Source organism: Danio rerio, chromosome 4, assembly GCF_049306965.1.
Source record: "Danio rerio strain Tuebingen ecotype United States chromosome 4, GRCz12tu, whole genome shotgun sequence".
NCBI classification, from domain to species: domain Eukaryota; kingdom Metazoa; phylum Chordata; class Actinopteri; order Cypriniformes; family Danionidae; genus Danio; species Danio rerio.
This window is the reverse complement of record NC_133179.1, coordinates 18703706-18730943: the sequence shown is the minus strand read 5'-3', so window position 1 is coordinate 18730943 and position 27238 is coordinate 18703706. Positions and strand designations below refer to the sequence as shown.

At 36.3% G+C, this 27238-nt stretch overlaps 1 protein-coding gene across 17 annotated transcripts in view; it reads left to right on the top strand.

Moving 5' to 3' along the window:
- anks1b (ankyrin repeat and sterile alpha motif domain containing 1B) overlaps positions 1 to 27238 on the top strand; it is a 315281-nt gene that overhangs the window by 61101 nt on the left and 226942 nt on the right. For 11 of the 17 annotated variants that reach the window (XR_012401619.1, XM_021475055.2, XM_073946404.1 and 8 more), the window contains 3 exons: positions 5132 to 5212; positions 6355 to 6511; positions 20919 to 21215. Coding sequence is in view for 15 of the 17 variants with exons in the window: in XM_021475055.2 (XP_021330730.1) it covers positions 5132 to 5212; positions 6355 to 6511; positions 20919 to 21215 (535 nt within the window). In the remaining 2 variants the exon portion in view is untranslated. Of the gene's footprint in view, positions 1 to 5131; positions 5213 to 6354; positions 6512 to 20918; positions 21216 to 24190; positions 24379 to 27238 lie in introns of those variants that run through there. The other 6 variants (XR_012401620.1, XM_073946412.1, XM_073946410.1 and 3 more) reach the window with 1 other exon arrangement.

Here is a 27238-nt window from a genome sequence, read left to right as displayed (position 1 = left end):
GCAACAAACTGAATGTTTTTTTTTTTACAACTTTATGACCTATTGTTCACAGCCTATGTAGGTTCTGTTCACTAAAGTAGACATCATTGGCATGCAAATGTACTCTCGGTAGTAAAAAAACAGTGTCTTTAAAAAAGAAGGCAGTTATTTTACACTTTGATTGTATTTTTGATTAAGTAAATGTAGCCCTGGGAAGCATAAGAGGCGTTGGTGGTGTATAAGCAGTTATGTTGGTTCATTTTAGCACCAATATATTACACTAAATGGGGACAGAACATCATTTCGCTTATATTTTGACCATTTATTTTGGCATAAGTTATTAGCCTTAACGGTAGATACTCTAATTGAATTTCTGATTATATTATGTGATTTTTTTGAAAACGCATCACAATGGAGTTGGTTTTGCATCAATCCATAAACATTTTTAAGTGAAAATGAAAGGAAATTAAAGCGCAGGACATGCTTGATGATAAAGAGTTAAGTGCATTAACCAAGAGTTATGTTATTCTTTTTCTGTAAAATTTCTTAGATATAATATATGTAATATATATATATATATATATATATATATATATATATATACACACACACACAGTTGAAGTCAGAATTGATAGCCCCTCTTTATTTCCCAAATGATGTTTAACAGAGCAAGGAAATTTTCACAGTATGACTGATAATATATTTTCTTCTGGGGAAAGTCTTACTTTTTTTATTTCAGCTAGAATAAAAGCAGTTTTTAATTTTTTATGAACCATTTTAAGGTCAAAATTATTAGCCCTTTTAGGCCAGAACAAACCATCATTATACAATAATTTGCCTAATTACCCTAACCTGCACAGTTTAAATGTTACTTTAAGCTGTATAGAAGTGTCTTGAAAAAATATCTTGCTAAATATTATTTACTGTCATCATGGCGAAGATAAAATAAGTAAATTATTAGAAATGAGTTATTAAAACTATTATATTTAGAAATGTGTTGAAAAACAAAATCTTCTCTCCATTAAACAGAAATTGGTGAAAAAAATAAACAGGGGGGCTAATAATTCTGACTTCAACTGTATTCATTCATTCATTCATTGGTTCATTTTCTTTTTGGCTCACCCCAGTATTTATCAGGGGTCACTACAGGAGAATGAACCGCAAACTTATCCAGCATATGTTTTATGCAGCCTATGCCCTTTCAGCTGCAACCCATCACCGGGAAACACCCAATACACTCTTATTCACACACATACACACTACGGAAAATTAAGCTTATTCAATTCATTTATAGTATAGTGCATTTCTTTGTACTGTGGGGGAAACCGGAGCATCCGAGGAAACCCACGCGAACACGGGGAGAACCAGTAAACTCCACACAGAAATGCTAACTGGCCCAGCTGAGGCTCGAACCAGCAACCTTCTTGCTGTGAGTCGACAGCGCTACCCACTGCATCACCGCGCCGCTCCTTTATATACATATATAAACATTTTTCTTGTTAAATATTTTTTCACTCAGTTTTTAATTTACATTCTTATAATGTTTTACTGTTTGTTAATCGCATCTTTATGCTTATAGTTAAAGGGATACTGTATTTCACCCTAAATTTCACTCTCAAAAACAAAACAATGGGAAAAAACAGCCATTGACATACACAGTAGGAACAAAAAAATGTATACTATGCAAGTCACTGGCTGTTTTTTTCTAGCCTTCTTCAGTATACCTTTCTTTGTGTTCAACAGAATGAAGAAACAGGTTTGGAACAAATGGAGGGTCAGGAAATAATGAAAGAACTTTCATTTTGGGTAAACTGTCACTTTAATAACATGCATTGAGAATCATTTTATAATTGAAGCATTATTTAAATCAAATTGTGATTAAAGTCTGTTCCTGTATAAATGAAATCACATGTATATTTTTAATAAGATGCAAACATCAACATGTGAATTTTCATCTTTGACCCATAAATCTATTATTCTAAAGTACAATTATTCAGTGTTTCAATGTGTTTTGTCAGTGTGAGATATTTTAGGTCTGTGTTTGTTACTGTGTGTCTAGAGAGCAGTTGTCAATGTTCAGTCAGCACTTAAGCATCTTTCTCTATCTCTGTCTCTCTGACTCTCTTTCTCTCTTTCGTTCTCCACGTCTATTCATATCCTTCTGTTCAATAGCCCTCCCTCATGCGCTTCCAGCTACTCAAGATTCCAGAGTGTGTAGCACTGCCAATTAGTTCTGCGCTGCTCTGTGTGTGTGTGTGTGTGTGTGTGTGTGTGTGTGTGTGTGCGTGCGTGAGGTTGTGTAATACTGCTATACTGTATGCGGTGCAGCACCGGTGCTCTCCACACACACACAGGATGAGTCATACGCTCTCAGCAAGTGCAGGGCTTTCCCTTGCTCTGATGAAAAAGATGTTCACATTTTATTGCTGTTTATCAGAACATTACAATTTCATCTCAATCCTTCTGTCTCACCAAAATCAATGGTGCTACAGAAGTGCAGATTATGACCTGTGCTGACTGCAGAGGAATGATCATTTGATGCTCAGTATGCGGAGGAAATTCCCAGCATAGTTGCTTAATCCGTTGAGGAAAGGCCTTGTTTTGCAGGTTGATCTAATGCTGTTAACTAACTCAATTTAAAGCCTTTTCTGTTGTTCCTTTGAGACGGACGAGTGTCCTTCACATGAGAAGCTGAAATGCAGCATTGTGTGTGTGTAAGCAAGGAGCTGAACTGATATGTGTGGAGTAAAAGCAGCCTGTTGTAAAGGGAGGTTTCGGTGACTGTTTTGATTGACAGTCTCTCAGGTTGATTGCTAATGGTGTCTGTGCTAAAGTAATTGCTTCATATGCTTAATGTTCTGGGTTCAGTATAAGTTCAGCTATAAACTGTGGCTTCTGTCAGTTTCCATTGAAGCTATTTCAGCTGCCATTTAATTTATACAAACAAACTGGGATCACAATTACAAATAGACAGTGACTTTGTATAGTATTATTTATTATAAGTTGAGAATATGGTATGGTTTCAACTATTCTTAAAAACATTTAATTTTTGATTTAAAAAAAAACATGTCTGAACTATTTTTTTTTTCAATTTAAACATTTCTAGACTTCATTGAAATGTTTAAATTAAATAGTTGTAATTACAAAGGTGGTCTGCTCAATTTCAGTCATGAATCATATATAAATTTGACTTAATCCAGTTGCAATCAGCATAATAAAAAGATTTCTGAAAGCTTGTTATGCTTGAAAAGTTTGCTCTGTCATCCCATGAGTAAGTTATATGTAATTGCTTAAATTGCAGTTATATTTTTCAATATCACTGATTTTATTTTAAAATATAAGATGTTCATATTTGCTATGTTATATTAAATAATAATAATCACAATATCACTATTACCATTATTACTGATCTTTATATATTGATTATTTTTATGATGTTTTGTGAATTGTATACATATAACCACATTATTAGCCACATTATTTCGCTGCCTGAAGGTCGTTAAAATATCTGGCATGTCAAGTATTGGTGCATCCAATGACAACAACAACAAAATGTAAATAATAAAAGCAACTAATAAATTTAAATAAAAACAAAGAATTACATTTTGTTATAGAGGCCTCCACTGGCCTTTATTACTGTGTTAACTTCAGTTAGTCTCTTAAAAACAATTAGTTTTTTATATACACAGAACAAGAAGAAACACATTGGTAGACATAAATAATATAGATGTAAAGTGTCGTAAGTAGACATAAAGAATATTTTAAAAATATGAAGACTAAACAAAATGCTTATCTCAGTAAACATACAAAACTAACAAAAAAATGTATAGCTGAAACCTAAGAGAGGTCACTGGATTACACTTGAGTTCTAGATTTGTAAAATATGACACACTCAGTTAAGACTGTAATAAGCCATATGATTTTACCCTTCCTTTATATTTAACAATTACTAATGCTAATCATTTTTCCTTATAGTCTCACACACTCTAGCCTCTAAATTGATTTAAGAAGTTTTCTCATGCTCTTCTGTCTAATGTTGTTTCTGCAGACCGTTGGAATGTCTATTTTTGGCAGCTTGGGACACTGTGTGTGTGTGTGTGTGTGTGTGTGTGTGTGTGTGTGTGTGTGTGTGTGTGTGTGTGTGTGTGTGTGTGTGTGTGTGTGTGTGTGTGTGTGTGTGTGTGTGTGTGTGTGTGTTTCCTGTTGACCTGTGATTGGTCAGTCTTGTTGTGAGTCACATGGTTGGTGGAGGTCTTTGTCCTCTTCATATTTGTCTAGGGTGAGTCCACTTATCAGTCTAGACATCAGTACCATTGACTGCTCATGTTCTAGTCGTGGATTCATCTATGACTCTTATTATGCTTTAACGTGTGTGTGTTTGTGAAATAGAAAGGAGGTATTGGAAAGTATTTCTTTGCCTTGATTAAATCAACAATCTTTAATCCACAGTCTCTTATATAATACATTCTGAGAATGAGAACACAATGTGCTTTCTGTTTATTCTTGAATTGGAAATTTGGGAAACAGATTTATTGTACACAAGGAGTAATGTTTTTCAACTACAGTGCTTCCATATTTTAGGGACAAAATTGAGCTACATCTGACAAAACTTTATTTTGTAAACATTCAAAGACATTCTCAGTTGGAAAATACATTTATAAATATTACAAAAGTATTTTATGGTTATCTAAGATAAAGATAGTGATTGTTTAAAATGATTGTTTATCATGTTTATTTTTTTATGTAATTATGTTATTATAGAATTAATATTTGGATTTTATGTGGTATATATATATATATATATATATATATATATATATATATATATATATATATATATGGTATTTGACCAAAAAAATCATAAAAACCCATTTACTGTGGTATTTCCCCATTTATATCTTGAGGTAAATGTTTGTGTGTGTTCTCTAAGCAGCGTTTAGGGTCCTCTGGAGATCGTGAGAAACAGAAGAGTCCCACAGCAATCTTGGCATGAGAGTGGTTTACTCAGACTCTGCTGTATCAGCTCTCAGATCAGCTTTGTACAGAAATAAATCATGAAATATGGTTTTGTTGTAGGTGTTTAGTAGTTCTGCACTGATGTCTTTGTGTTTACTCATGTGTACTGAGCAATATATGTTTTTTTCTTCTGCAGTATGTGGAGAGGCCTCAATGTCAACTGTGTGGACGGATCAGGATACACACCTCTGCACCACGCATCTCTGAACGGACACAGGTAACACTCAAATTATACCTTAAGAGATGGGATGACACAATGTTGGTTGGACATTCAAATGTTTAGAGGGCTTTACAAGAAAGAAATGTTCAATATATTTAAGGTGAGATATTACTACATAATAATTACCCTCTATCTCAATACAAAATGTTATAAATGAGAAAAATAGACCAAACATTTTGTTTCTTACATATATGTCAATTTCATTGACCTCTTTTGTTGGAAAATGGAATTTATTTTGTACAAATGCTTTAATAACTTTATATATTATACATATAACACAGTATGCATAGATAAAGGAATATTATGAAAAACAATGCACACCTAAGGCGTAAAGAGGGTCTTAGGAAATCATGCAGTAGAAATGTATAGATCTATAATATATCTACTTTTAATTTATCAAGGAGATATTCAGTTGTTTAAGAGTAAAAGTAAAAATTATTATGATAAATTATAAACTGTTTATTTTAAATATGTTATTTTGAACTTTCTTTTTTATTAAAGAATCCTAAACATTAAAATACATTACAGTTTCCACAAAAATTGGAACTGTGAACATTTTGAGATTAAGTGAATACCTGAATGAAGACAAATTGACACGAAACGTTTTGCACACATTCGCATCATTCTCAGACAGGCATTCCCTCCCAGCATTATAGACTTAAAAAGAGAAAGCGCTAGACGTCAGGATTACTTCAGATTCCAGAGGTGTAATCCAGCTGGCATACATCAGGATTAGATGACTGTGATGCCAGATTAGGGTGGGGTTTATGAAATGGGGGTGGGGTCAGATTAGGACAGAATTTGGGTGGGTGGAGTTACATTCGATTAGTGAGGGGTTTATGGGTTGGTGGGGTGTCAGATTAGTCAGATTTTTTTAAGTAGCGGTGGAATTAGATTAGTACACGGCTTTTTAAAATGTTAGCTGTAGGAACGAGGCCAGAGTGAGAGAGAGAGTTTATATAACATGAATAATGTACTATGATTACAGCACAATTACTCCCTTTATATTGTGCTTGGGGAAAACTTTCTTTAACTTAAACAGTACCATGGCAGATTTATTTGATTTTGGGGTTTATAAATGATAATCGCCTACACACTTACCCAAAATGTGTAATCTTTTTTATTTGTCTGTCTTGCAGGGACGTGGTATTGAAGTTGTTGCAGTTTGAAGCCTCTACTAATGTGTCCGACAGTAAAGGCTGTTTTCCTCTGCATCTGGCTGCATGGAGAGGTGACGTGGACATAGTCCAGATTCTGATCCACCATGGGCCTTCCCACAGCAGAGTTAATGAGCAGGTACACACATGCAATCTACTAAAGCACATGGACACTTTTGTGAGTTTGAAGTGCAATCTGAGTCTTGCTGGAAAGATTGGATTTACAAATTTAACCATACCAGAATGCCAGAGAGTCATGATTATGGATGGCTTGTCTGTGTGAAATCTTGTCAGACACAATAGATGCATTAAAAAGTCACATGTACGAAGTATCATAGTAGCAACTACTGTTTTTATGTACCACTCATTTTAAAGCACAGTTTTGCTTGGTGTTCACACTACTCTGCCTTCTTCTATACCTGCAGAGACGGAGTGTTTTGAAAATGATGAACACCCTTTTTATTTAGAAAATTGAGTATGATTATCCACTATCATTCTCTCACTGTTTTCCTGGACAATTGCGAATTATTCCCTGATTCATCAAGCTCCTAACCGGCAAGATATGTGGATACACAGTGAGCGTTAATGGTCATGAATCATGTGTTTCAGGAAGTATATTTTGGACAGAGATTGTTTTCTGAAATGCATTAAGAATGCCAGCATGGATCATTAGTGTATTCATTTTACAAGAGCTCTTTTAAAATGAAAAAGCACCAATATAAGCACAGCCTAGACAGAATATATGATGATTAAATTTACAGAAAACTTTAATACAAAAACAGACCTGATGAGAATTCCTTATTACTCACCCACAAGCCTTTCAACATGTTTGTAGTTTAATAGTTTAATCTGAGAAACACTCCTATGCTGTGAGTAGGACAATAGATGGATGTACCCTAAAAACAAGCCCTGCCCTCTATTTAGTGCTCCCTTTTCACTCAGAAATGTGTTAAAATGCTTTTATTGCAATCAGACTTTAAAACAAATCAGAAAACTGATATTTATATTGAATAAATATCAGTGGAGTTTGACTGTTCGTGTGGGTTTCGTTCAAGTGCTCCTTTTTCCCCCATGGTCATGCACTATAGTTGAAATGAATAAGCTAAATTTTCCATAGTGTATGTGTGTGCATGCAAGACTGTATGGGTGTTTCCCAGTGATGGGTTGCAGCTGGAAGGGCATGCGCTGCATGAAACATATGCTGGATAAGTTGGCAGTTCATTCCTCTGTAACAACCCCTGATAAATAAAGGGACTAAGCCAAAAGAAAATAAATGAATGAAAATCTTCAAAGGTGTGAACTGAACTTTAAGTGGTTGCTATGAAATTCTGGATGGTTGCTGGGTTTTTGGTATTTAGTGTTAGTCAGTGAAGTATTTTCATGCATATTTATCATGACATCAGAAAATGAATAGCACAGCCTTCCTCCACAATCCATCATAACCAGGGTTCGTTCAATTCTGAGCGCACACAAGAACTAGTAATAAGCACTGATTGGCACTTTACACAAACCTAGTACAAATAAACAGTGCACAAACACACAAAACACCTGCACACTCACACATTCACACAGTCTCAACGGGGTTTTGACAGTTTCAGACCTGTTTCTCGCATCTCAGCGTGTTTATGGGCTGATGGAGGGTTTGATGAGCAGAATCAGAGCTGCTCTGTGAAAGGCCTGTATTTACCCGCAGTTAAAATGCTGTCTCAGTGCAGGGAAGAGTGCTGCTCTCTCTCTCTTTCTCTCTCTCTCTTTTTCTCTCTCCTGCTGTCTGCCTCGCTCTTAATGACAAAACCCGCCTGAGAAACAATTACATCCAATCTTCAGCTACTAAACCAGCAGCTTGATGGATAGAGCTTCACTGCCAGTGTGAGCGCATTGTGCAGAGGCAAAGACAGTGAATGGCAATCATTTACACTCTTAGTAGTCTGTTAATAATGATTAGGGCCTATTTTTGAGTTTGATTGTTTTTAATTCATTAAAGGAAGTGGATTTTAATTAGTTCACCCAGAGTGACAATTCTGTCGCCATTTTCTTAACTTAACGTTTTGGTGAAATTTGGGTAGCATTTTCTATTATGGCTGTTTTTATTGTGTAATTTAGTGTATGCTACTATTTTTAAATGTAGTATAGTGCAGTGGTTCTTAAACTGGGGCCAGAAGATGCTAGGGGCGGTTGCAAAAAATTCTAGAATAGTTGTAATCATAAGACACATCTGGATTAATTTTGTGGCCCGCATCATGCTGAAAATAATGTTTCTAACTTATAATTTAATTATAATTTTAATTGTGTTTGCGTCATTTAAATGCAGTTGATACTTTTGCTCAATGGAAAAGAAGTAAAGTGATGCAAAGCTATATGCACTTTTAATTTTGAATAAGCATTTCTGGGCGCTTCTAGTGAGCTGTCATGCTCTTTTAAACTCACTCTGTTTAAGATTTGGTTTGTTCAAATTCACTGCTCTTCACTGCCTTATTGAGACGCAATATAAACTGAGTTTCTCACCAGACAAGAACGCACCGCATTCAGTTCTATTGTTATGCACCATGTCTTTCAAATATGGAAATTTATTTTACCACAGTATGTTTTCAGTGGAGATTCAGTGCTTACCTGCTCCTCCTGACAGCATTTGCCTTAAAACAAAAAAATTCATCTCCTTTACACTTGAACAACTAAATGAATGCTTAGGTCTGTTTAACTGATTATGTTTTGATTAAAATCTTCTGGTATCCTGAGCTTTATCTATTGTTGTTTTCTTGAGATCTAGTATGATATGGTAAACTATATGCATGTTTAGGGTGCTTTCACACTAGAACTTTTGGTCCGCACCCTGGTTCGTTTGACATCAGATTACAGTACGTTCAGCTAGTGTGAACGTGTCTTCTGAATGTTCGCATCCACAAACCACCTGAAAGAGGTAGTCTGAGGTAGGGTTCATGCAAACTCTGGTCCAGTTCACTTCTGGTATGAATACAATTGTACCAAATAACAGAAGTGAACCTACAATAGAACAACAAACTATCATTTTCATAAAGTTCATTCGTGTGTGTGTGTGTGTGTATCACGTACTGTACCTTGGTGACAAGTTGTACTTGGACTGAGCTAGGGCAAACGCAGTGATAATGTCTGCTTGTCTCCTCCAAAAACAGCTTCTGTAAGACATTGGGTTATGTTCTGAACGTTTAAAATATTTTTGCGGCAGATAGACGCAAGTCGCTTTCTGTATATCCAAAACCAAAAGATTCAGTAAAAGCAGAACGACCGCAATGTGGCAACATCTTTCCATTTTGCCGCTTTGCTTTTGTGTCTCGATGACGCAAGCGTACTGGGATTCAGAAAGAAAAAAGACCAGTCGAGAAGGTGGCAAGGGGTTACAATTGAACTTGAAAGCACCCTTAGTTAAAGACAAAATTATTAGCCGTTCTGTGAATTTTTCTCAGAATATTTTTCCAAGCGATGATCAAGGATTTGTTTTCCACAGTATTTCCTATTATATATTTTTTCACAGGTAAGACATATTTCTTTTTTTTTGGGCTGCAATAATAATAAAGAAATTTAATAAATGTAAAATCTGATAAGGCCAATATTTTTAGCCCCCTTAAAGGTATAGTTTCTAAATTTACTCACTATTTACTCAAGCCTGTCAACCTTTTGTGAGTTTCTTTTTTTCTGTTGAACACAAAATAAGTTATCTTCTAAAATGTTGGAAACCTGTAACCATTGACTTTCATAATAGGAAAAACAAGCTCTACAGGAGTCAATTGTTACAGGTTTCCAACTTAAAAAAAAGACTTTTTTTTTAGTTCAACAAAAAAAAAAAGGAAACAGGTTTGTGACAAATGAAAGGCGAGTAAAAATGAAAAAAGTTTCATTTTAAAGTCAACTGTGCCTTTGAGATTTGTCCCAATTCTCTACAGAACAAACCACCAGTGATATGCCTTATTAACCCAACTTACCTAGTTAATAGGTAAGTCTTTGAATTACTCTTTTTAAAAGTAGTACTTGAATTCTAGTATCTTGCAGTATTATTTTTTTGTCATCATGGTAAGGACAAGTACAAACTATTGTGTTTAGGATGTGTTAAAATCTTCTCTCCCTTAAACAGCACTTGGGAAATATTTGAAAAAGTATGAACATTAGACAGGAGGGCTAATAATTTAGTTTAAAGCACAAAGATCCAGCTGTGTTTATGACCTCACCCCTATAAAGATGAAGACATGTTCACAGGTCCATTTTGTTGGGACATTAAGCATAATCTGGTTAATAATGTGCGCTTAATGTCAAAATGCGGATAAAAGACTAAAGTAATTCTGTTCCGGTTAGGATTAAACCACTGAATTTATTTATTTATTTTTTTTACGCATAGTATCTTTTTGGAATGTTTTTGGGAGAATAGAATTTTAATGATGGGACAGAAATCTTCAGATTTGATTGACAATGAAAAACAATGAACAAATATCTTATACATCAATGTGAGGAACAGCAGGAGCTAAGGAGAACAGATTTTTTATTTGTGGTGAACTAACACTATAAAATTTATGAAATCAGTAAAAATTGGCTTTCTTTACTCTTTTATACACACTGCACAACTCTAATTGATAAATAGTGATAACTAGTTAGTAGTGCTAGCCAGCTGATAGCAAACAACAGTAACCTTTTACTTGAATTTTACTCCATTGACATCTGAATTTGTGCAGTACTTTAAGAACTATAAGCAAAGCAAAAGCAGTGAGACACAAACACGCAGCCGGTGGCACAGGCATTATAGCATATATTACATTGCAGTGTGGGATGCTGAGCTCTTTATGACTTGGACATTACTCATATCCGAACATAATACTCATATACTTGGTGTCAAAGGCTATGCTATTATTTCAGTGCTGCTATATAGATTCTGTTTATAGCCCCATCACTTAAAGCTAAGTGTTTTATAGTTTTTATGCTGACACAAACACACACAAGGCTTGTAAACCCTTTAAGATAAAAGACATCAGAAAGTTTTTTGCATTTCTGTGCCGTTTTATAGATTTTGTTGTGCATATCTAATGTATGAACCAGTGCGTCGTCCAGATCTGTAAAAGCAATAAATGCGTAGAGGCTCCATTCATCATTCTTTCATCTGGAAAGACGTAAAATCAATCTGAACGCTCAGCGCTTCTCTGGCGTGTTCATACTGAAAAAAATGCACGTCAAACGTACCTGCGGGTGATTTGTCATTCCGAAATCTCCATCCTCAGAGAGAAGAACATGACAGCCTATGACAGGCCCATTTTACAGCATATGACCGTGTATTAAGGGAAGTCTGTGCTAATTTACTTGAAGAGCACTTACTTATGTCATTCAGCTAAGCGAGAGCTTCTTGAAAGGATAGTTTAGTCACAAATGAAGAAGTTCTGGCATCATTTACTCATCCTTTGCAAACTCGTATTACTTCATGTATTAGAGATTAAAAGGCAGTTATGGATGCTAATCAATGCAGTAGAGTGAGTTTTGTTGTATATACATAAAGAGGCTGCTGGTGTATTCATTTGTGGCTTTATTGACCTACAGAGGTGATTTTATTAATATAAGTATTATCATAGTAGAGTTTGTGTGTTGGTTGCAATCTACTTTTCTGGTAAAACTTGATTTGCTGTTGAGGGATGTATTTTGGGGGAAAAGACAAATAAATCAGGTTATGGTTATTCACTGGTGGGATATTAAAGTTCATATAATATTTAATAATTTTATTTAAATGTTTGGGATTAGTAATATATTTGAAGTGTTTTGGAAGAAATCTTCCAAATTAATCTCAAATCAAATCTTCCTCTTATTCTCACCAAAACAAAAACAAACATACCAACTGCAATATTGTGTCTGGAATGCTAAAATTCCAAAATTGCAAGTGAATAAATAAACAAACATAGAATTAAATGATAAAAATCTACTTATGTTCAGTTTCTCATATATAATACTATTTTCATTTTATGTTTTCGAGAACATTTATTTAATTTCTTATGTCTATTTTATTTTATTTATTTTATTTAAAAGTGTGTGTGTGTGTGTGTGTGTGTGTGTGTGTGTGTGTGTGTGTGTGTGTGTGTGTGTGTGTGTGTGTGTGTGTTTGCCTATATACTGTGCAGTTATAGTTAATTTACTTGAAACTTAAGAATGTAAATATTGAAAATATTTAACTGGTTATACATAAATATAAAAATGACATTAAAACTATATTTAAATTCTTTTTAAAAACATTAATATTTTTGTTTCAAGGCAGAGTTTATGTTTATGCATTTACAGTATTTATTTGTACATTTCTCGGTTTTATTAATTAATTAATTTTTGGCAGCTGTGGTATGCCATGCTACAACAGTGATTTTGTGAAACATTATTCATATTTTGTGGAAACCACTTTTCATGATTATTTCAGGATGAACAACTTTTAGTTGAAATGGAAGTATATTTTTTCAAAATGCCTCAACAATGTCACTTTTGATTACTTCAAGATATACTTAAACGAATGTACATTGTATTAATATATTGAAAACTGCTATGTAAAAACTGTAAGAACAATAAGATAGCTAGGACTTATTATTTATTTAGGGAGTGTGAGAAAATGACTAGTTTTCTGGAATGTTTTGTTTTCTGGCTGCTAGGATGAAAGGTTACACCGTTTTCTCTGACTCTCAGCTCCTCTGAGCCCACAAGAGACGGCCCTCTGAATTCCTCCATTTCTCCCTCACACACACAAAGTTAGCCAGATGTTTGTGAGAGCTGGTGTCAGATCTGCTGTGTTAACACTCTCACTCAGCTCTCTTTAGTACAGGTCACTGATATGAGGTCACTTCCTGTCAAGCGTATGTGAGCATAAGTTGAACCATGTGTTTATAGTCCAGTGGTCATCACTGGACCAAGCTGTGGAATGGCATGGTGTCTAAATGGAATCATATATAAAGAAGTAGAATAAAGACATTAATTTATGTAAAGGAATATTGTGGGCTCAATGTTTATTATTAATAAATAAGATGTAAATGATATTCATATAAACAAAAAACTTTTTCTGTATGAATTACACACAGAAGAATTAATACAAGGATAATACATATATTAAATAATGCTTTCTTTCATAAATTTATAAACATAATTAGCATTTTTTTATTTTATTGGGAGCACTACAATAAGCTTCTATTAGTTCATGTTTATAATTATTTATTAACCTGAATAAATAATGAACATTACAATTATAGTATGTATTCTTCTTTGTTCATGTTTATTAATAAAAACAATGTCATTTGTTTTTGTTTCGTTAACTTGCAGTCCATTATTTAAAGTTAATAAGTTAAATGTTGAACTATGATTAATAAATGCTTTACAAAAATTGTTCATTATTAGTTTATGTTAGTAAACACATTAACATGAACCAATTTAACCTTATTAAAGTGTGACCATTTTTCTTTTTCTTGTAGCAATCAAGATTATGCCGCAAATGCTGTTTATTGAGCTTAAAGGCCACCTATGATGAAAAAAAAAATTTTTTGTAAGCTGTTTGGACAAAACTGTGTGCAGGTATAGTGTGTCCACAGTCATATTGGAGTGATAGAACAAAATACAATAAGTCTCTTCTTAAATTTCCTGACATTTAAATAGGATCCAATTCCCTCTCATTTTAAAGCTCATCGCAACGTGATGTAGGAGCGCGGTTTCCCCTCCCTCCGAATTGATTGACAGACACGTATTAACATGTCTCCATTGTAGCGCATATAATCATATCAACAAGATAAGTCGTGCGCAAAGCAACAGGGATTAAAAGATCTGTTCAGCTCTCTTTGATCATCGATCATCAAATGTGGTTAGGAATGAGTTTTACATGTTTAACACGTTTTTAAACCAGAGCATGCTTGTAATGAATTACAGCGATTTTACAGTCTTTACTTTATCACCACAGCCCTACAGCTGCACAATTATAAAAGAAGACGCTTCAATCCTGGTGCGTGGACGTTAAATCAGGTTTATTTTGTACATTAACGAAAAGGATATCCATACTGCAGTGGATAATAATGTGTATTCTGTCACATTTGCTGTGCAAAAACAGTGCAAAGCTAAACGCATGTGCTGTGTGTGTCCGCTGTGTGTGTGTGTGTGTGTGTGTGTGTCTGTGTGTGTGCGTGAACTTTGTAACGACTTTGCAGAAAGGCTTGAATTAACTACACAACAAATACATTAAATATTTAATGAGAAAGTTCTTACTGTAGTATTTCTCACAAACGTTACGTGAGATCTGCTTCCGTTATGACTCTCACTGTGGTGTTTATCTGACACAGCCGAGGTGGAGATTGAGGCACACTGAGGTGGGACGAACTAGCATTAAAGGGCACCTATGGTGAAAAATATACTTTTCAAACTGTTTGGACAGACATGTATGTAGGTATAGTGTATAGACTGTCATATTAGGGTAAAATAAAAACACAGAGTCCTTTTTTTTTTTTCAATTTAACAACATAAAAACGGTGGACTAATTGGAGAGGTTTTCAGATTGACCGCAACTTGACGTAGGAGTGCGGTCCCTCCGCCCACCAATATTGATTGACAGGCGCGCATCACCATATCCTCAGTTTGTTGTTTCACGTCCGCCATTTTCAGCGTGTCAGTCAAAACGAAGTCACTAAAGGAACACCCTTGCTTTATTTTTAGATGTAAGGCTTTTTGGTCTCAACACAAGATCAACATTCATCACATGATCGCGCTAATCGGAATTATTGTTTGTAACTTGGTTTGTTTGTAGGTAGGTTTGCAAACGTGTACTTTTCATTGCATCTTCCTTAAACTTTAGCCGTTTGCATTTCTCGTGGTCACAAAAGCTCCTTGTCATCTTAACTAGGTGCAGCTGAAAAGTGCGAGCCCGTTGCCTCACGTTTCCAATGCGTACCTCCATTGGAAATAAAATAATGAACTTGCCTGCTGGTCTCGACGCTTAGCGATGCAGTGTCATGCATTTCAGAATTCTTAACATAGGTTTATATCAGGGTACACACAGCGGCGCTTCAAGTCAGCGGCTGTCCTTAGCGTCCAGCCACGTTTCGGGACACTTCATATTTCTGCCATGCCACAGAGCACAATCTGAATAGTTTGATTTTAAATAACATCCGAATGTGCGTGTCTGAGTGTGCCGTGTCGCAGTTTTGTTGCTTCAAAGTTAATCCAGTGTGCGTGGTTATTAGTCTCGGTGTATAAGCTCGGAACTTTAAACTAGCACACAGTTGGCTGTAAAACTATACAAAGGCACAAATGATTTTGCACTCTCTGCTTGGTCTGTGTCTGACTCGTGTATGTACGGCTAAATGCTGGTCCTCTCACTCATGTTGCTTCTCTGTCTGCCTGTCTGTTGCTAAACACAGAGCGGGGGAGCTCTTGGCTCCGCCCCCTTGTTACGTTGGGCGGAAAGTCAAAATAAATTTTTATGTGAAACAACACCCCTAAAACAGCTGCCTGTACACGCCCCCAAAATAACACTTTTTAACCCATTTTATTAAAACATTTTGAATTGAACCTAAACTGGCACTCAGAAGAACCATAATATTAATATTACATCTTAAAAAAGGGGTAAACTATGTGCCCTTTAAAGGCACAGGCAACAAAAAAAGCTACATGGTGTCTAAAGCAGAAAATCCAATATTCTGAAAGGTATAATAAATAATCTGATGGGGGTGTCTTGAGCTGAAACTTCACAGACACATTCTGGAGACACAAAAGATTTATCCTAAATCTTGAAAAAGGGATAAAATAGGTGCCCTTTAACAAATCTAAGTCATTTAACATACTAACTCGAACATTTGAAATGTCTGTTTACTTTTATTTTAAATTTCATGCATGACATCTATTTTTTAAAATATATGTTTTGTTTCATTTTATTTTATTTTTTACAGTCAACATTATGCCACAAATGCAGTCTGAGCTGTCTAAGCTGGGCATATCTAAACCAGAATACTCTTTTAATTCTACAATATCGGCTCAGAGACCGAATCCACATTAAACAGCACAGGATTGTACAGGCTAGCCGAGACTAATGTGCTCCTCCACACCTCCTCAATCCCCCCTGGGGGCTTTCACTGTCTGTTTCTACATCTGCTTTAGTGATCCGCTGTATGAGACGAGACTCACAGGTCCTCATCAATGAACAAAGCACTTTTGTTGAGCCCGTTTGTCTTGTTTCACTTTAATGGTGTGTTTTGTGTCATTTAAAATGCTGTTCGCTAGATACGCCTTCACCATTGTGTGTCGTTTCATTTATTGAATGCAAAAGCCACTTCTGTTGTTTTATCATGACAGCCCATCTTGGATATTAACCAATAGGGTGTAAACAGTGGGAAATCGGCCTGCTGTCACTCTGGATATTGCTCTTTCTGGCCGACATACAGATGTATGATGTAGGCTCGGCAAATAGATGCAGGAAATTACGGTGTGTGTGTTTGCCGTTCAAGGCTGAAAAAAAGAGATTAAAGAGTATGAGAGAGCGCTAGAGATATCTCCTTGCAGTATCAGGTCTGTTTCTTTGTGCTGCTTCAGGGACTGGGAGTCTCTTATCATCATTTTCAATCATGTCTGGCTAATTAAGGAACCCATTTGCCTGAAATAAGTCATTGCGGTTAAAGCGGCCGCTTGCTGCAGTTCTCTTGTTTATTGACAGACCTTGCATGAATGCTTCGTTTGCCTTCATGTTACTGACATAAATGCATATTTCTGACTCGTTTGTAGGAGCACTCCTCTAAAACAAGCACACAAACACGTGTACAGTATAGAGTGTGGTGTGCTGTATTGCCAACAGAGAGCACTGTTGAGTTATATTGCAGGTTATGGTCTGTTTGGGTCAGGTGGATGAAATAGTTGTCAGCTTTGTAGGTTTACATGTTAAAACTCTTAACTGGGCTCACTCCATTTGTGCACTTGGAGAAGAGCTGATAATTCTAAATGATCTGAAGACTGAAAGACTTACAATATTTAATTTCTTTTTTATTGGACCAATATATAAAATCTTAGGTGGGTTATAAATTAATAGAGGGCTTGTGGCAAAAGTGCCACCAAAATAAACAACGTTCCCCATTAAATTGGAGGTAAGGAAGGAAAAAGCCCAATTTCAGTGAAATGCGGAGATAAATGAAGTGTCACTTATTAATCATATTGAAGTTTAGTTTAAGAATGCAGAAACGAATCAGAGACATTTTAAATAAAACACCTGGAAATGGCAGACATTTGTAGAGTGTGTCCATGATGCATGATTTCTCTCATTATAAACATCATGAGATTTACTTTGCAGTCACAGTCATTTTAACTGTAGTTTTTGCAAATGTATGCACTATGTTTTGTATGTGTGTGTGTAGCCAAATAATGGCATACTGTTTTTAGCATTTTTAGCATTTTGTGGCAACACCTAGGTAGCAGACACAACATTCTAACAACATAGTGGTAACCAGACACAACATTCTAGCAACTCATCAACGTTCTACAGTAGTATCACCACAATAAACAAACAAAATATTCCAGTAACATCATTGTAAAGACCCGTTCACACTAATAAAAATAACTATAAGTATATTTGCATTCTCACTGATGAACATTTACAATATGTTAATGTGTAGTTTATACTTTTCAGCTGGAAGTACAACCTTGTAACCTGCAGGTATGCCACTAATGCATTGATTTTTTTGCATATCCTGCATATGTATATCTTTATCGTTATAGATGTGGACTGGTGTTTTACATTAAGAATGTTTTTTTTTTTAGAACTCTATCTTTATTGTTATCTACACTCTAAACTTTATTTCTTTATTAGGTACACCTGTCCAACTACTCTTTAACACAAAATTCTTATGAGAAAATCACATGGGAGCAACTCAATGCATTTAGGCATGTGAACATGGTCAAGACAACAGCCGCATTTCCACTATTGGACCAGTGTAAGCCAGGGCTTTTATTGGGCCGGGCCGGGCCAATCGCCTGGGAGGTTGAGCAGTGAAGCCGAAATCATGTCGCGTTTCCACTGTTGGGCTAGTAGCTCGCAGCGCATCACGCAAACCCCGCTCCCACAACATCCCCCAAATCAAACGTCACACACACAACCTGCCCACTTCAGCGGGAATCAGGCAGATAAAGCACACCATCACATCAAAAATAAACGAGTAAAATGAAGACCACTAAAACAAACAAATGACACGTTACTGTACAGCAGTACATTATATGTCTATACGCACAGGCCTGTGTATTTTCATTCATTATAGCGCACCATCCATAAAATTACACCACAGAAATTTTCCGTTAATAACTCAGTAGAAAATGTATTTTATAGCATCCTCATTTAGATAGACGCAGTCAAACATTCAGCCCAAATGCTCTGGAGAGACCTGAAACATACATTTTTCCTCATAGGCTATATGACAGGTGATTTCCCTTTATTTAAGGATGTTGCATTATTCTATGATCTTAAGAAAAGTGTTACGTATTTCAGCACTAAGAACAAGTAATAAAATATTTTTATAAATACTATATTTCGTTGCGCTCAGCAACTTTGCAACTTCTTCATGCATTTAAAATTACATTTTTAAATTTTAGCATGTGATATAAAACCATAAACACTTGAGGACACAGAACACATTTTGTATTAGCAGTTTTCCCCGATGCCTTTGTAAAGTGCTGTGCATGACAAAAAAGAAGGTAGCCTAGTTTCTGCTTTCACTCACCCAAAAAATGCTCTGTTTGCACGATTTTAATAATAATAATAATTATTTTATTTTAATAATAATTTTATTATATCCGATATTTGTAATTCTTAAAATTATTTGAATATAGCTTAGGCTATTTTATCAAGATATGGTACTAGGTGAGCCTACAAAAGTGGAGTAAAATTTGTTTAGTTTTATTTCTTTCTGTTGTATTTATATTGTGTATTATCTACAAAATAAATAACAAGAAGAAAAAAGCTGGTCGCGGGATTAACAGGGCTGTGCAGGGAGCGCTCTTTTGCTCAGTCTCACATTCATATACAGGTATCTAAACGCGCACAAACACACTTTTTAAACTTGACAAAATCTGTGGAAAACCTTTACTTTCTGCTGTGTCTTTAATATGTGGTAAAGATTATTATGCGTTATTGAAACATCAAGGAGGACGCAGCAAAGAATGTCACTTATAAATGAAAACTTTATTATTTTATGCAACAGCTTTACATTTAAAAGGGAAACATAAGGGCAATCATACGCAAAAAGACCCCAGCCTACAAGGCTAGAGGTTTTCTTTCCCTTATTTATTTATTTGTTTGGCACATGTACTCGTGTGTGATCAGAAAACTAGTGTCTGCCTTTCCTTTCACTCCACCCCGAAGCCCCAACTGGCCCTCTTTGCCCCAAGGTGTTTGGCGGGCTGAAAAAGGCCGACCGCTGGCCCCCTAGAAAGCCCCGCTTTGGCCCGATTAGGCCCCAGAGGTGACAGTGGAAATGTGACTGGCCTTGACTCGCCCTGGTTCGCTCGCTATAGGCATGATAGTGGAAACGCGGCTAATCTGCTGCAGTTCAAACCGAGCATCAGAATGGGGAAGAAACATGATTTAAGTGACTTTAAATGTGGCATTGTTGTTGATTCCAGGTTCAGGCTGGTGGTGGTGCTGTTATGGTGTGGGGATATTTTTTTGGTACACTTTGGGCCCATTAGTACCAATTGAGCATTGTGTCAACACCACTGCCTACCTGAGTGCTGTTGCTGATCATGTCCATCCCTTTATAACAGTGGACAAATCTGCAGAAACTGCCTGATGCTATCATGTCAATATGGACCAAAATCTCTGAGGAATATTTCCAGTATCTGTTGATTCCATGCCATGAAGGATTAAGGCAGTTCTGAAGGCAAAAGGGGGTTTAACAAGGTACTAGTAAGGTGTACCTAATAAAGAGGCCGGTGAGTGTATATAGTTAATGTGCTTTGTGTCATTTGTGATGGCCCTTAAAGTCTGAGTGAACCAGAAGTTGCTGAGACTTTTATTTCAGATTAACTTGCACAGATTACTTGTTCCCCTAAATAATAACACTGTACACTAGCATTGTACATTAGGATTTCACAAGGACTTTTAACATCCACATTGTTTTAGTAAACACCATGGTAAATGCACACAACATTATAGCACTGTAATGTGTCACTTATACTTTAACATTGCACTTATTCCAGTATTTCATCACATGACGACAGCATAAATCTGCTTATTCATCCAAATGATTCAACTTTAAGAAATGTGTCTTTATTATTTTTCACCAATAAATCATTGAATTGATGCATTGAATTGGTGTGGTATTAAATTGATGTGATGCAGGGATACAATCAGGGTGTGTATCTGTGCTGCTGTGCTGTGTGCTAAAAAAATCATGGCAATAGCCTGAGGGCCCTTGCAATGCTTTACAGGCCTTATTTAGGGCAGTATATGATTGACAGACAGTTGAATGACAGCTCATGTTTTGATAATGAATGCTTCATAGTGAATTTCTGTTACAGTAACACGCTGTCTCTCTGTGTCTCTCTCTCTAATGTAGAACCTTGAGAAGGAGACAGCGTTACACTGTGCAGCTCAGTACGGTCACTCCGAGGTGGTCCGTGTTTTGTTGCAAGAGCTGACAGACCCCAGCATGAGGAACAGTCGAGGAGAAACGCCGCTGGACCTGGCCGCCCTCTACGGTCGCCTACAGGTGGTCCGCATGCTACTGACGGCCCACCCTAATCTAATGAGCTGTAATACACGCAAACACACACCTCTACACCTGGCTGCCCGCAATGGCCATTATGCTACAGTTCAAGTGCTTCTGGAGGCCGACATGGACGTTAACACACAGGTCAGTGTATGGGCAAGCTATCCTCTTCCTGTACAACTCATACACATTCACTCCAAATCTCAGTTTTCATGCTCCATTCATAAGAGAGGGAGAGAGAGGGGATGGTTTAAGGGCTCGATTGGATGAATAATTAATCTAGCTATGAGAGTAAGTGAAACACAGTAGAGGAACACTCTGTTCTCAGTCCAGGGTTTCCTTGGGCTACCCTAGTGTGTGTTTACTTTCTTATACTTCAGGGACATATTTTGTACCAAGAAGTGACCTAAATCATACAAATCTTCCCTTTGGGAACTTTTGGGGACAACCTCAATTTGAAAAACAATTCATACCATATCAATGAAAGTGGAAAATACATTTTAAAAAGGCTTGTGAAGACATTTAAATGTTAAAGTATTTTGCATTGAGAATAGTTAACAGTATGTTGAAAAAGGTAGAAGTCTTTTTATGATATGGGATGTGGTTGTCTAATCTCACAAACATTTTGTGTGTGAGTATGTGTGTGCACTGTTTTTTGGGTTTAAAAATGTGTATAATAAAATAATATAAATCAAAACTGTTATAAAATTATACTCAACAGTATTTTACATTCAAAATTTGCCACAGGTACATGAATGGTTGGGTTTGGGGGAAGGGTAGTATTAAGCGATATACTTTAATAATATTATATAAGTATAAAATACATTACGCGTATGGAGAGCATAAAATACATTACACATATGAAGTGTCTTCATAAGTCACCAAAACAAGTATGCATGTGTATGATCAAATAATGACAATGTGTCCAATCAGAATAGCAGCCATCCAGAACAGACTCGAACAACTGCAAAACAGTCTCCCTCATCAACCTAACAACAATGAGGGAGCACTCACACTAGGCACGGTTGCCTTAATCCGTGTCTGGGGACAATTGTCCCCACTCTCCCTCTCTGGCCACATTCATGCTGCATTTTTACCTCTAGATTTTACATCATCGATGATGCGACTGTTCAGTTAGGAAGAGAAGTGCTCTCGCTCAGTACAGTAGAGATTGGTTTAATTATAATGTTTTGTATTATTTTAAGTTGTTTGGGATGCAGTAATTTTTAGTCAAATCATTTGCACTTTAGGCACTCATAAATTTTCATGAAAGTCATCATCTTGGGCTGGGCCGATGAGTGATATTATATCTAATAACAATAAAATTTGTCCATAACAATAAGCATTTTTTTTACTCTATATTGATCTAAGAGCCAATCACACAACAGAAATGTGCAACAATGGGAATCTAAAAATGTGTCGATATTAGAGATGTACCGAAATTACAGCCACCAAAATTTTATTGGCAGAAAATATGTTATGCTGTTTAATGGACCCTCCAATTTTTGTGGCTTCAGTCATTGTTGGGGTACCCTTTTTAAACCTGAAAGCATTAACAACTTATATCGAAATATATATTGTTATCTTTCAATATGGAGAATAATTATCAAGATTTCATTTTGGCCATTTCGCCCAGCCCTATCATGTTGGACGTATTAAGAGTGAAGCTGAAAGTGGCAGTGGAGGGATTTGCATCTTTGATTTGTACAGTTCGTGTTCATTGAAAAGTAAGAATGATTAATAAATCCTTATAAAAGACACTTTGCATCAGTTTGGTGCTCCCGCACACTTTGCACTCACATTACAAGCATGCTGCACCAGAGCCCATCTGAACTGCACTCTGGCCCACCTCTTCCAACCGGGCCAGGGCTGCCCGGCCAAACCAGGTGTGGCACAAAGCCCTCATACTTGTCAAACGAACCAGGAAATTTGGGTCAAACATGTCTGGGCATGGTTCGGATAGCCTAGTGTGAGTAAACACTCCAGTAACCACTGCTAGCCATAATAAGCCTCAACCAGTCACCTACACATCACCTAGTTAAAACATCCTAACAATATCAATCACCTTAGAAGGTGCACAGCAGTCACAGACTGGCATCTACACATAGACATCATCCTCAACAACTATTTATTAATCACCCAAACACTATTGAAACACCCTAACAACCACTCCAAACACCATAGGAGCCACCAAATAGAAATAGAACACTCAAATAATGTTTTTCATTATCTTAGTATAAAACTTATGGCAGTATTGAGAAAAAAATCCTTACAAATACAGCTTCAAAGGTTTATGTATCCTCTTGTTAATGTCTGCCTGTCATATGTCAGGCTGCAAATGCTGTTTATATTAAAGTTTCTATTTAGGTATTCTGTATGTGTGTGTGCGCGCGCATGTGTGTGATGGAACGCTGCTGGGTTGTCTGCATTTAAGTGCTTCAGTGTTGTGTGTGTGTGTGAAAGAGAATGATCAGAGGAAGCTTTGATCTCAGAAAGCGTGGTTTTCCCGTCAACTGTCTTTCTCTGTCTCTGTGAGAGGTACAGTTTTATTTCACTCTTATTTTAACCTTGAATATACAGTGCGACAGGGTGTCCTTACCACGCATGTTCCAGCTTATCTGAGAACATATTTGATGTTTAATTTGCATGAGATGATGAGCTAAATTTTGAACGAAGGACATAATGTTGTACAGTATGTATGGAGGTACTTTGAATGACCCAGCAACAGCAAAAAGGAGAGATGAGTTAATCTCAGATTAACACGTGGCATGAAATGTCCAATTACATGGTTGATCAATGAGTCTATTCCACATTTTATGATGTGTGTCCCTGTAGTTTTCATCTTTGGTTTTCCACTGAGAAAGGCAATCTGTCAGAGCAAAACTTACAAGTACATTCAGTACCACAGTGCAGTGCAGTAGTGATAAAGAAAGAAAGATGAAGGCAATCTGCTTGCCACTTCTCAATTCCTGGAAGCACAGTGAGAGTGAATCGATTTCCTCCTCCTGGTGACATCAATAGCTAATCGCCATGGGAAACTAGACAGGAAGTGGTCCTCATTCAAAGGAGGGGGTCCCTCTTCCTGTCCCGTTGTGGGAGCACTTGTTGCTCATCCCTAACAGCACAGAAATCCAAGTTTAACATACAGTGAGAACTGTGCGCTCTGCAGTCTTCACCATGTTCATCCAGGATTAAGCCATTTACAACTCCTTAGTTGTCCTGGACTTTTCGCTAATCTGGAATTTAACCCCAGGTTCAAGGATGAATGTTTTATCTACAGCTGTTTTTGAGGATTTATCTTCTCAGAGTAAGTAAACAGGATGTAAGCTCTATTTTTGAATGCATGTCTTATAAAAGCTAATGTATTCTTTGAGTTGTGGTTTATAATCAGAGTGCAAATTACAAGGGGGTTTGACCCCTTTATATAACACTTGATCCCCCCTAAAGGACATCAAAACAAGATGTGTGGTGGGTCAGCCTTTAAAATAGTGGGAAATAGTTTGCTCAGATCTGTATTGTTAAATAATGATATTAAAATAAAAAAAGATCATATAAATATACATTTGACCACCCTTATAATGGTTCATGTCATTGAGATTGAATAATTGCGCCCAGAAGTCAAGCAGATTTAGACCAGCAGTAGACACACAAGTGTTAACATAACACTTTTCTTGCAAAATATGATGGAATGGTGTTTTGTATGTGTTTTTTGTATGTGATTTTTATCTATGTAAAGCCTAAAAGTAAAGTCAAATTAGGCGAATAGTTTGTATTTAGTAGACACCTATGCTCGCATATGGAAGTTAAATAGTAAAATAATAAGTGCAATCGTTCATAGACAATTATTGGTATACAGTAGGAATGCAAAATTGTTAACGTTCATTTTATATCAGAAAATAGGTAATCTTTGAGATATTGCCAATTAGAGATTGCTGTTGGCAGAATACACTTAATATTCATCTAAAAACTTAAATAAGTTTGATTAATCAATGAAATGTAATTGAATTAAATGAATAGATGAGTTTGGTTCACTGAAGCATGCGCATGTATTACACAAACTGAAAACATTACTGAAAACATCTTATAATTGAAAGTGTGCTGTTCAAAACATAATTTGTTGCTGGAACAGTACTCTCAAGTGTGCACCTTTGAGCCTTGTAATGTAAAATACATCCTGAAAAAACTCTGCACATCTCTGAATAGGATAAAATGGTCAAAAGTAATTCAGCCACTCTGAAAGTGTACCAGCTCTGGCTACATTCATTGCTTTGATTTTACGTAACCTCATGCAGGTGTTGTTTCACATTGTTATTGTTGTTTTTGTCTTCAGTTTTTTGTAAGAACTTAGAACAGACTCTGGGGTGTATACAGGATACATTCTTGTTATGAAGAACAATAGTCAGCCCCAAATAAATGAAACAGAACTCAGGAATCTTTAGACTTAAGATTAAATGTTTTTTTTTATTTTTTTTATCTTTGACAATCCATATAGTGTGTTTTAAAAAATGTTGATGTAGGGCAGACGAATGAAAAAAAAAGGGAAAGCCACATTTATAGAACAGTGTTATCTGCTAAAGGCATTAACACAATATAAAGATGTCTATCTTTCGCATGCTTACATCAAATATAAATAGAAAAGCAATTTAGACAAATGCAAAAACCTTAAGGGCTTGTAGCAAATTCAATGTTAGGGCAAGGAGATGATGGGAACATGCAAAGGATAAACATAAACTTTGATCACCTAAATAAACAGCGGTGATCACAGAGTACTGCCTCATAAACAAAATCAAAACAACACTATAAAATGTTCCAGGGCTGTTCCTATCTCGTCCTTCACTGGCACACTGCTTACCACATGCCTCCTTTGCCCTTCACACCCCAGCAGCCCTCAGCTTGTGATCGTGATGGGAGTATGTGGCAAGCAGGGCACAAGTGGTACAGTGCAACACTGGCACGCACTACTAGGATTGTCCTCGTGATGACCATAGCACCTGGGGGTAATGATAGATTAAACAAGAGATAGTAGCTGAAAATGATCTTTGTTCCTTATGCTATAGAACCAAGCAGTGCGGAGGCTTAATTTTGATGCAAAGAGAAGAAAGATATCCAAAGATGCCTTTTCAAGTTTTAAATAAATGTGTGTTTTTAAAACTTTTGAATATAGCATCTCTATATCTATATCTTCTTTCACTGTCATCATACTTTCTGTTAATCAAAGAACCTAATTTGCTGCACAGGTTTTGCTGTTAAGCAATCATTATGGCTTCACTCTTGTTTTCATGACAGTTGGTCCTGCCCTGCTTGCCACATGGGTCATGCAGCATTACCTGGCATCTGTTGCACCCTACAGATAAGAGTCCAGCTACAATTTAAAATCACGCCTCACTACAGATTTCCACACTTTTCCATTTATTGGTGTTCGTCATATTGTACATAATGACTCTACCCCATTATTGATGGTTGCGCACTGTCCAGGTTTTCAACAAACCTCTTAACTTTTTTGCTTTGAGTAAACCTATAATAGTGCTGAATCACATTTGCTATGACTCAGATTTTACTGGAGGGATCGCTAGAGTGAGCTAGAGTGACACTCTTACAACCAAAGATTTCAATGTTTTGTTTTGATATACATATTCATCTGTTTACTGGCAGCTAGTTTTATGTAGCTCTCACATGGTTGCCCACTGAAGCTAAGCAGGACTTTGCCTGTTAGAACCTGATTGGGAGATGACATGGTAAAACTAGATAGCTGCCAGAAGAGGTGCTCAACTTGCAGTCTGTGCTGGTCCTAACACCCCAGTATATTGATGGGCACTCTATAGGTTTCCACATGATGTCATTGATGACGCGTGAAATTCAGATGGAGGGCAGGAAGTGATTCTTCTACATAGGAATCGCTGTCAGAACATCAAAATATTTGTCTCATGTTGTTTATAATTATTTAAATCTGCCACAATAAGAAATGCCGAACAGCTTTTATAGACTTCCAAAAGTTTTTGCTCATAAATTGGAGAAAGTTCAACAAACTTGCAGAAAAAGAAAAGGCGGCACGTAGTAAACATTTTTTTCAATACATCCATGTGTACAAACTTTTTTGAACGTGATAATTCATTTGACAGCACTATTAAAGATTATATAGCTATCTGTATAAATATGCTAATGTGTTA